Source organism: Barbus barbus (assembly GCF_936440315.1).
Source record: "Barbus barbus genome assembly, chromosome: 7".
Taxonomy (NCBI): Eukaryota; Metazoa; Chordata; class Actinopteri; order Cypriniformes; family Cyprinidae; genus Barbus; species Barbus barbus.
In genome coordinates this window covers 4306179-4318169 of record NC_136735.1, presented here as the reverse complement: position 1 = coordinate 4318169, position 11991 = coordinate 4306179, and the positions used below count along the sequence as shown (strand labels likewise).

The following is an 11991-nucleotide window of genomic DNA, read 5'->3' as shown; positions in this document are numbered from 1 at the left end:
TAATTGAAAATGTCCTCATACATCTTTGGATCCATTGTTTAGATTGTATGAAAATGCCAGCAAGAATAGAAATTCAAGTGACAATGTGGCATGGTCATATCCCCAATTTATAGCTCTATTGATGAACTTGATTAATTGATTTCATTAGGGTCCTATTAAATTAGGCTGTGTGTCTAGTTACTATAACAGCTGTGTATTTACGCTTGCATCTTGTATTGTGACAATTTTGTTAAGTGTTCAAATTCAATATATGCCATTAAGTTATCATTTAAAGAACTGATAAATTAAATATAATGTATTATATATAATATGAGGCATCAAGTTTAGATGTCTGCACCATAGTTTAGGCTAAATTGTATACGCAAAATTCAACTGCATAAACACAGACATTAGACAAAAAACAAAGGAACAATTGTAAGAATAATAAAAACCACAGAACATTAACGGGATCATGAGAACAATTTTATTAAGCTGCATTGTAGCAAGACATTTAAACGTTGCGCCAACACTTTTGTCTCCTTTTGCTTTCCATACATCCATGTGCGCTTCGGTGCCTCTGCAGAATCTGTCAGCGGACACGCTTCGTAGAGGCGGAACAGGAATTCCAGAAGGGAACAGAATCGACTGCTACACCATTCACATCGCCATCTTGAGCGCCCCACCCTAGCGGGTCTGCGTTGAATCCTTGGTAATTTTAACTAAATGATGAATGCGCTAAAATGAGAAGCACACAAAGCTTTTAATGGACTTTCTCCGTTTAACAGAACCAGACTGAAAGGAGACGGAGATGTGACAAATGGAGGAAGCCAAGGTGGAAGAGATGGCGATTAGGCGATTTCCTCTTCGCCCTCCTCCTCAAATTCTTCCTCCTCTGCGGTGGCGTCCTGGTACTGCTGGTACTCGGACACCAGGTCGTTCATGTTGCTCTCGGCCTCTGTGAACTCCATCTCGTCCATACCCTCACCGGTGTACCAGTGCAGGAAGGCCTTGCGGCGGAACATGGCCGTGAACTGCTCTGAAATGCGTTTGAACAGCTCCTGGATGGCGGTGCTGTTGCCGATGAATGTCGCACACATTTTGAGACCCCGAGGTGGAATGTCGCAGACGGCGGTCTTTACGTTGTTGGGGATCCACTCCACGAAGTAGCTGCTGTTCTTGTTCTGGATGTTCAGCATCTGCTCGTCCACCTCCTTCATTGACATACGGCCACGGAAAATGGCGGCCACGGTCAGGTAGCGGCCGTGACGTGGGTCGCATGCGGCCATCATGTTTTTAGCATCGAACATCTGCTGGGTGAGCTCTGGGACAGAGAGCATGCGGTACTGTTGGCTCCCCCTGCTGGTGAGAGGAACGAACCCAGGCATGAAGAAGTGCAGACGAGGGAATGGCACCATGTTGACCGCCAGTTTGCGAAGATCGGCGTTCAACTGTCCGGGGAACCTCAGGCAGGTGGTGACGCCGCTCATGGTGATCGAGACGAGGTGGTTGAGGTCGCCGTACGTGGGTGTGGTGAGTTTGAGAGTGCGGAAACAGATGTCGTACAGGGCCTCGTTGTCAATGCAGAACGTCTCATCCGTGTTCTCCACCAGCTGATGCACAGACAACGTGGCGTTGTAGGGTTCCACCACTGTGTCCGACACTTTGGGAGATGGCACCACGCTGAAGGTGTTCATGATGCGGTCGGGATACTCCTCGCGGATCTTGCTGATCAGGAGAGTTCCCATGCCGGAGCCTGTTCCTCCTCCCAGCGAATGCGCGAGCTGGAAGCCCTGCAGACAGTCACAGTTCTCGGCTTCCTTACGGACCACGTCCATCACTGAGTCCACCAGTTCGGCTCCCTCTGTGTAGTGACCCTTAGCCCAGTTATTACCAGCTCCACTCTGACCTACCAGCAGGACACAAAATACATTAACACTTTGTGACCAAAACTTAATGCAGTTTTAAAATGTGCAGTATTTTAGTTAAGCTAAAGTGTTTGGAAACCATTCAAGGGAGAGTCTACAATCAGGTACTAGTATAACATGTCCCATCCATCCATCCATAGGTGCTGGTCATAAAATTAGAATATCATGAAAAAGTTGATTTCAGTAATACCATTCAAAAAGTGAAACTTGTATATTAGATTCATTCATTACACACAGACTGATATATTTCAAATGTTTATTTCCTTTAATTTTGACGATTATAACTGACAACTAATGAAAGTCCCAAATTCAGTATCTCAGAAAATTTGAATATTGTAAAAATGTTCAATATTGAAGACCTCTGGTGCCACATTCTAATCAGCTAATTAACTCAAAACACCTGCAAAAGCCTTTAAATGGTCTCTCAGTCTAGTTCTGTAGGCTACACAATCATGGGGAAGACTGCTGACTTGACAGTTGTCCAAAAGACGACCATTGACACCTTGCACAAGGAGGGCAAGACACAAAAGGTCATTGCTAAAGAGGCTGGCTGTTCACAGAGCTCTGTGTCCAAGCACATTAATAGAGAGGCGAAGGGAAGGACAAGATGTGGTAGAAAAAAAAAAAAAAAAAAAAAAAAAGTGTACAAGCAATAAGGATAACCACACCCTGGAGAGGATTGTGAAAAAAAAAAAAAAAAATTCAGAAATGTGGGTGAGATTCACAAAGAGTGGACTGCAGCTGGAGTCAGTGCTTCAAGAACCACCACGCACAGACGTATGCAAGACATGGGTTTCAGCGTCACATTCCTTGTGTCAAGCCACTCTTGAACAAAAGACAGCGTCAGAAACGTCTTAACTTTGGACCACTCAGCAGCAGTCCAGTCATGTTCTCTGATGAAAGTAAATTTTGCATTTCCTTTGGAAATCAAGGTCCCAGAGTCTGGAGGAAGAGAGGAGAGGCACATAATCCACGTAGCTTGAGGTCCAGTGTAAAGTTTCCACAGTCATTGATGGTTTGGGGTGCCATGTCATCTGCTGGTGTTGGTCCATTGTGTTTTCTGAGGTCCAAGGTCAACGCAGCCGTCTACCAGGAAGTTTTAGAGCACTTCATGCTTCCTGGTGCTGACCAACTTTATGGAGATGCAGATTTCATTTTCCAACAGGACTTGGCACCTGCACACACTGCCAAAGCTACCAGTACCTGGTTTAAGGACCATGGTATCCCTGTTCTTGATTGGCCTGCAAACTCGCCTGACCTTAACCCCATAGAAAACCTATGGGGTATTGTGAAGAGGAAGATGCAATACGCCAGACCCAACAATTCAGAAGAGCTGAAGGCCACTATCAGAGCAACATGGACTCTCATAACACCGGAGCAGTGCCACAGACTGATCGACTACATGCCACGCCGCATTGCTGCAGTAATCCAGGCCAAAGGAGCCCCAACTAAATATTGAGTGCTGTACATGCTCATACTTTTCAGTTGGCCAACATTTCTAAAAATCATTTTTTTTGCATTGGTCTTAATTGATATTCTAATTTTCTGAGATACTGAATTTGGGACTTTCATTAGTTGTCAGTTATAATCATCAAAATTAAAGGAAATAAACATTTGAAATATATCCGTCTGTGTGACTTAATCTAATATACAAGTTTCACTTTTTGAATGGTATTACTTAAATAAATCAACTTTTTCATGATATTCTAATTTTATGACCAGCACCTGTATATATCAGAGGTACCTTCAACATTCAGAAGTAAATCATAACAATACTCCATCAAATATAGATATTTGCATGCAATGAGATGCAAGCAAAAAAAATTTACCAAAAACAAAGTTGTCAGGTCTGAATATCTGCCCAAAAGGACCGGAGCGGACAGAGTCCATGGTTCCTGGCTCTAGATCCACAAGGATGGCACGAGGGACGTACTTTCCCCCTAAAACAGACAACCAGAGAACGCACCACCAACATTAGGGTTTGTTTGTGTGTTGTACTTCTTTGTTTGGAGATTATGTATCTGTAAGTATATTTGCGGGGCTGAACTTTCCCCTCAACTAACAGACATTTGATGTTTCCTGTGCTAAACTGGTGTGATGCGCCTACCAGAGGCTTCATTGTAGTAAACATTGATGCGGTCCAACTGCAGGTCATTGTCTCCATGGTAGCTGCCAGTGGGGTCAATACCGTGTTCATCACTGATCACTTCCCAGAACTGAGAGAGAACAAGGAACAGAAACCAAAAAATATGATGCTGTGTAACAGGGCTACACCTACTTGACACACTTTTGTCTCAAATATAATAAAATCACACAAGGTTTAGCGTGCAGATACAGGTTTTAAATGCACAGTATATGTTGGTTGAAAAGACCTGGTTCTGAGAAAAACAAACAAAAAACAACAACCTGGCATTCCATCATCATATTTTTGCAATATCTGTTGATAAGTGATCACAGTTAAGCCATTGATGTACATAAAGATGAGGCCCCATAGGATTGCAAATTTTGAACAAAGCTTGGATGTTCTCAGGACAAGGGTAGTTTAGATGTCAGGTTGTCACACGTTTTTATATAAACATATACATTATATATAATGTGTGTGTGTGTGTATATGTATGTATATATATATATATATATATATAAAAAATAGGTCATTGACGTATAAGGATTTTCGACAGGCAAATTTTAAAATAAAAAGTTATATATTTTGTAGTTGTTCAAACATTAAGAAGGTTGTGTACACACAAATACGTATTAAAATTTTAAATTAAGTGATTTTAGTATTTTTTCATCTACATGAATCATCCGTAGCCTTAAAAAAAAAAAAAAATGTCATGTGGTGCAACCATGATTTATATGAAAAATTAATTAATTTCCTTAACATGCTCAACATTTTTAAATGTTCTCAGTAACTGAAGTGTTTAGAAAAAGTATTTGCATTTCTTTTGAGTTCTTTTTACATTAAGATCTCATAATTTTGTTCTATAATTTCAGAGTTGCCTTAATTTTAGTTTTATGCAATTTACAAAAAATGAGTCTGCTGAGAAAAATATTTTTAAAATAACATTCACTTAACCATACTATAGCAGTGATTCATATTTCAGCCACAGAAATGAGAATTTATTTTGAATTTAATACAGTTATTGCTATTAGATGTTCTAAGATGGCGCCGCAGATGGCAGCTACTGTGCTTTGCTCTTCAGTGTTTGTACCGTCAGAACACACCACAAAATCTTTTACCGGATTTTGACTATTCCGACGTTTTGCTGGACATTGTAGTTGGCAGAGCCGTAACTCTGGTAAAACGCTTCAGGACGTGCAGACGGGGGAAGCGAGCCGGTGCGCTTGTGAAGCTTCGTCAGCGCAGATTTCGAAATCCGTTGCTTAGCATCCATCTGGTGAATCTCCGCTCTCTAAATGCATTTACTTGGCCAGTGTCCGTGTGGGTTTGGGTTCTTCTGCTGCAAGGACCTTTGAAAATAATTTGGCGAAGTGATATGGTCAAGACCTGCCTGGAACTACGTTCGCCGTGCGTTTCCCTGAAAATAATTGCACACCTTCGAACGTTCGTCAGCCAATCAGATTCAAGCATTCAACGGCCCCATAGTATAAAATTCTATGGATCTACTGAAGGAGTATTTTAAGCATTTTATTGCAGCATTCACTGTTATTTTTCTGCACAGTGATGACTAGTTAAAAGTGCCTCTACTAATTTACTTAAATGTGTAATTAATCCAGAATTCTGTCATCATTTACATTATTACATCAATTCCCCCTCATTTTTTTCTTCAAACCCCTGTCTTTTTCTGCAGAAATCAAAGAAAGATACTTTGAAGAATGCTGGTAATCAAAACCACCAGGTTTGTCACGTGTAGACGGTACAAGGGGAGTAAGTTATTTTCTGTTTTGGGTAAACTCTCTCTTTAATTAGGATGATACAAACTTTAAATTTCAAACATACTGGACACAGCCACTTAATGTGCTAGAATTAAATGGGTAAATAACAGGGATGTGACGAGATCTCGTGGCACAAGATCCAACTGGTCTCGCGAGAACGTGTCGATATCCTCGCAAAACATTTTGCAGTGTTTACATTAGAGCTGCACCATGTTGCTTCCCATGTTAATGAATCAGAGGGTCGGCCATCATCACGCTTTTGATGATCACTGATATGGGCGGCGACAAACATGCGCTGCTCACGCTCCACTGACACCTGTTTCACATTGTAAGCATCAAAGACATTCAAATCTGCATTCATGCTGCTGCTGATCCAGAAAGAGCAACAGTCTTATCCACACATCATTATTTCTGTGTTACAGACATTTAAATAACAGAAGTACTGGGATAAGTTTATAGTTTGGGGATAAACACTTATTGTCTACAGTAGCCATCAAAACGAAAGCATCTAAACACTTCCACCAGGTGGCGACAACCCTTTTATAAAAGTATATCATTAAATAATTTATTCAAAGAGATTCCGAAACAAGTCTTTATGAAGTAAAACACTGACTCCACTTGATTTTTTTTTTGTTCAAATGAATGTATATTTTTTTAACAGACTTAAACAAGTCTAAAAAAATATCTCGTCTCGTTCTCGTGAACCCAGTCTCGTGGGATAACGGTCTCGTCGTCACACCCCTAGTAAATAATAATAAGCTGGGGTCGACAATATAATTGGCCCGGTGGCCCGGACGTGCTTTTAAAACCGTCAGGGCCACCAGATCGCTCCAACCACTAGCCCGGTGGGGCCAGTAAAAATAATGCCTCGATTAAAAAAAAGTCTAATTTCACATTAATTACCTGTGGTTCTGTGTTTTGATTTCTGTTAAATCGTCTCGGTAACCACCGCTAACACGTTACGTGATCTCGACAGTTACAGATGCAGCGGTTTATGCGCTCCGTGACGTCTGCACCGCCTTGCTCGCTCCCGCGGTTACGCGCGCAAACTGCACACTGCTGCTCAGCACCTACCTATAGCTACTATTAAGCTAGGCTACATGTTTCTGAAACCCCCATCACCCGGTCTCGCCACTGGGGCTGAAACTTTCTCTGCCTTTTCTTTTCGTATTCCCTTTCGCTTTCCCTCAATTCCTCTGGTGATTTTCTCTTCCTTGCCTTCTCTTTTTTACCCGGCGTTTATTATCCAGTGGCTGGGCTTAGGGGTGTGCGATATGACGATTTTTGATCGTGGACGATAAAAATGTCTCCACGATCTGCTTTTGAAGAAATATCGTAGTATCGTGCTACAGCACACATTATATCAAATACAGTTCTGGCGCCGCCGTCTCTATATACTGTACAACACGACATACAGCAGTAGAGTTACTCTGACAGGACACTGCACTTATTCGCGATCGCAAAAGTACATTATTTGCACACAAGCCTTGCTGGTTAAATGTTTCATTCGCGCGCTGGTCTGACGTGCGCTTTATCTGATCGCATACACCTGAAGCGCGCGCACTAAAAAGCCTGTCTAACAGCGCCTGATTACTCAACTAACTTATCTTTTGCGCTAATACTGTCAAAACACACAAGGTTTACAGACAGACTCAGTTGGTTATCTCTAAAATGAAAGTAAATAGTTAAGAGAGAAACGGATGCGTGCAGCTCTTAAAGGGACAGGACACTAAACATGCTGTCGACTGTCATTAAAGGGATAGTTCACCCTAAAATGTAATTTCTGTCATTATTTACTCACTCACATGTTGTCCCAAACCTCTATTAATTTCTTGTGCTGAACACAAAAGAAGATATTTTGAAGAATGAGGGTAACCAAACAGTTCCTGGTCTACATTGACCTGATAGCAGGAAAGAAAAATCCTGTGGAAGTCACTGAGGACCAGCAACTGTTTGGTTTTCCACCTTCTTCAAAATAGCATTTATGTTCAGCAGAAGAAAGAAACTCATTCAGGTTTAAAACAACTTTTGAGTAAATGATAGAATTGACAGACAGATGGCAGAATATTTATTTTTGGGGGAACTATTCATTTAACATTAACAAAACGCAAAGAGAAAAATCACTCACTATTCTTGACTGAAAATCTTTAATACAGTTGCTTTAGGAACCAGTCTATCTAGTGTTTTATTTTTATATTTGTTCATTTAATTTCATTGAATGCTCTGCTAAACACACCTATTGTACCTGATAATAAAGAAGTTTGTTTTATTTGTATATTATGTGTATTTGTAATGTGTATCTTTGTTCTTATTTTTTAATAAGAAAGATAGAATGATGACAAAGATTTTTTATCTTCGCCCACTTTGGCCTAAATATCTGCCATGTCTTTTTTTTGTTTTTTGTTACCTTGAAAGGCTTTGTCTTTCTAGTTTGGCTGTAATGCTCAGACAACTTGTAAAACCAACATGACAAAGAATCGTGATATTTCAAAAAAAAAATATATATATGCAGACAAGTAAGTTAGAGAAAAGTTAACGTGTATGAAACCTATGGTATGAACATAATGAATTGCTGTGTGACTACGGAGAATGAATCCTATGCAATAGGTTTATTTGCACTTGTTTCATGTTTTTGCACAGTTTTGCTGCACTTTGCACTAAACCTACCTTAAAAAAAATAAATGCTATTCATGTTGTTAAAGCAAACTGTTCTTTTTTGTGATTATTGGGATCAATACCTGACGCGTTGACCTGGGCCAGTGAACTTCAAAAGACACTGGCCCAGAGGGCCAGTGGCAAATTTCCCTTATTGTCTACCCCTGATAAGTAAATAGTCTTTCAAACAACATGTGCTTCAACACAATATGCATTAAGTTAGACCTTTAGTAATATATACTTGTGCATTATTTGCTCTTTACAGGTGCAGAAATGAACGCTCCCAAGCAAAGAAGTCACTGGAAAGACATGCTGCACAGTGAGCAACAACCAAAAACAGCATTCACTGATTACCTTTAAAAATTATTCATAGTAACAGTTAGGTCATAATCAAATTATTATTTTGCCAAGTACAAAACTTCACCGTTTACCAATGTGCTTTTCAAAACACCTTTTAAATGTTTAATGTTTTAACCTTTATGAAATGTTACAGTCCAAGTGTAATTATATATTCATTCACGTAAATGCATGGGTAATTTTGCAATACATGTTAAATATTTGATCTACACTTATTATACAACTGTTGTTTTTTAGTGTAATTGCATGGTTTTGTAAATAAAATGTCCTCATGTCAGCTTGGTCAAGTAGGGGTGTAAGAAAATATCGATACACGCGAGTATCGCGATATTTTGTTTGGCGATACTGTATCAATTCTTCAAAACGGAATATCGATGTTTAAAAAAAATAAAAATCATACAAGATTCATGGCAGTTGTTTCGTTTTGAGTTCATATCCCGACCGCTAGTCTTCATCTCTGACCTTAAACAGTGACAGGAAATACTAGCATCAGGGCGCTCCACTAATGTTAGCATTAATATAGTTCGCTGCCAGTAATGGATGAAAGAATTGTTCCAGCTCTCGTTTCGATGTACAAAGCTGAAGTGTGGCACCATTTGGGCTTTTGTGGTAATGTCCGCCCCGGGACCGCGGCGCGAGCGCAACCTCGGTTCTGCCGCTTCCCGTGTAGAGTCACCGAGCAGCTGCAGCTTTCTCTCGTAATTCAGGGGCGTTTTGTGCAGTTGGGCGGTGCTCGCGTCATGGTCTCGGCGGTTCCACGCGCAACAAACACAAACTGAAAAACCTGTGAAATCCAAGTTGAAAAGTTCTCAGGATGCTTAACATCTGTATTTGATTGTTTTGTTTTCTTTAGGAATTCTGCAAGCACTTTATTTTTCACTGATATTAAGCAGATGTCATTTTTTTGTTCACATCAAATGTTATGACATTGTTTGTCACAATTGTAAATTAAACTGTGAAACTTTAAAGTAGAGTCTATAAATATATATTTATCTTTTTATAAAATACATTTAACTGAAGAATCATGCAAGCACTTGAATATTTCCCTCTTTACTCGTACTGCACAGAAGTGGTTCAATCTTGAATGTTATAGGGACTGATTATTGCAAATGCAGATCCCAGTGTGTTCTGGTTAAACTATTTTTATTTATTTATTTTTTGCTAAGGTTTGCATATGGTGGTGTGTTCTTAATGACAGCTTTCCTAAAAAAAATATCCTATTCCTAAAATAAGAAATATCCCAATATATCGCCTTGCTTACAGTATCGCAATATATCGTATCGCAATACGTATCGTATCGCCAGATTCTTGCCAATACACAGCCCTATAGTCAAGCTAGTTATTTAATGGACTTAAAATTGCTTTCATAATAATGAGATGTTTATAGATTTGGGAAGTCGTGTTATGTATTATAATGTTAAAATGAACGTAAATGTTTCCGATCACCGAGGAGAGGTGCTCCTAAAGATGGCGGCGGCGGCGGCAAAAAGTCACGTGACTGAAAGCATGAATTGGCTAATATAGAAGGAAACAGAACACACCTCATAAACAATAATGGCAAATGTCGCAGTTAAATGCACACTGAAAAACAATCAAATGCAAACAGATATATCTTCTATTAAAGCTGTTGCTATTATAGCTTCTTCACAATATTGGTGGGTTATTTTGATGAGTCTGTCACACCCTTCTCAGATAGATTTACGGATGAATAAAGATTCGCCATCAGACTCTGTTGAACACCGCTGAGAGACGCACTTAATCTCTCTCTCGTCGTTTAATAACTGAGCTAGACTGCATTAATAACTGCATTAACCTGCATATCTATGGCTCAAGCCGCTGGTATTTGCTCTAAAATGAAGTTTTGGAAATTGCAACACAAGGGGGCACAAATGTGTTTTGTCTGTCACAATATGAGTTAATCCGGCCCTGCTTAAAATAATTGATTTTGCGATATTAAAAGCACAATATAATACTTTGATGACATCATTATAAAAACGGCGAAGCGAATGGACGTTTGTTAAAAACCCAAGAACAACAAAAAGCAGCCTCTTTATTTAGTATTACCTTCGATCCGATCTGATTCCCGCACTGGCCCGCCTGCAGGTGCACTATCTCGCGCATGATGACTTCAGATGTCGAGCAACTTCAAAGCAGCGGAAAAACGAGGTGTCGAAGCGGTAATATCTCAACTGCTCGATTTTACAGCCTCTCCAGTAGACTGTCTCGCTGCGACTAACGCGCGCTCCCGTCGGCATATACTGCTGTTCTGGGTCTGACGTCATCACGCGGGCGTGGTTTGTTCGCTAGGCGCATGCGCACTGCGCAGGTTACGCGCTCTGTGTGAAGCTCGTGTTGTACCGCAATCCGACCCACCCCGTCGTGCACGCGCCTCACACATTAATGCGCAGTTCAGCGACTTAGCCGGAAGGCGCTGTCGCACTGAAAATCATAGAAGTAACTTATGATGGAATACAGCAGCTAAGCTGAATAAAAAGCACAATAAACACACAATTTAGACAATATATGGTTTGTGTGTGTTTTTCAAGTCATTTCCAGGTAACGTTAATATGTAGGAAAATACAGGATTGAAATATTATAGAATATAATGTTCTCAAGTGTGACGCACTCACATTTGATCTATTAAGTTAGTAATTCGATCAATGTGAATAAATGCCTAAATTCAAATCTGTTTAACATATAAGGCGGCCGATCATGTCTTGTAGAAGACTTTTGGATTGAATCTGCTCGCTGTGTAACACTTAAGGTGACATTTTCCATATCTTATGTTAAACTTAGGAAAATGTCGGTTAAGGGGCTTTATGCAAAACTTAATGGGTTTTAAGGGATAAGAGAAGAGACATAAGAGAATAAGATTTAAGGGATAAGATAAGAGAAATTCTAAGGGTTTATGGCGTTTGACCTAAAGAAACATTTTATGCAAAGCCCTTAAGTGTAAGGGAAACTTAAGAGCGATCTTAAGGGAAAATTACACTTAAGGTGCTTTATGCAACGGGTGCAGTGCTGGCTGAACAACCCGTGGAAATTCATCATCTACAGACCTCAATCAGTTCAGTGAACAAAAGAACTTGTGAATAACAAATAATACATTCAACCAGTAGCATAGCACAATATAAAAAAATGTCTTGGTGCTTAACAATTTATACATAATTTACACCAA

At 40.0% G+C, this 11991-nt stretch overlaps 1 protein-coding gene across 1 annotated transcript; it reads right to left on the bottom strand.

Moving 5' to 3' along the window:
* Positions 1 to 441: 441 nt before the first annotated feature.
* On the bottom strand, positions 442 to 11196 carry LOC306872991 (tubulin beta-4B chain-like). The gene is made up of 4 exons (XM_079421976.1): positions 10878 to 11196; positions 4012 to 4120; positions 3734 to 3844; positions 442 to 1885 (listed from the first exon to the last, which is right to left on the bottom strand). Exons 1-4 carry the CDS (start codon positions 10932 to 10934, stop codon positions 828 to 830), a joined length of 1335 nt encoding a protein of 444 aa, XP_079278102.1. The 5' UTR covers positions 10935 to 11196; the 3' UTR covers positions 442 to 827.
* Between the last annotated feature and the right edge of the window lie 795 nt (positions 11197 to 11991).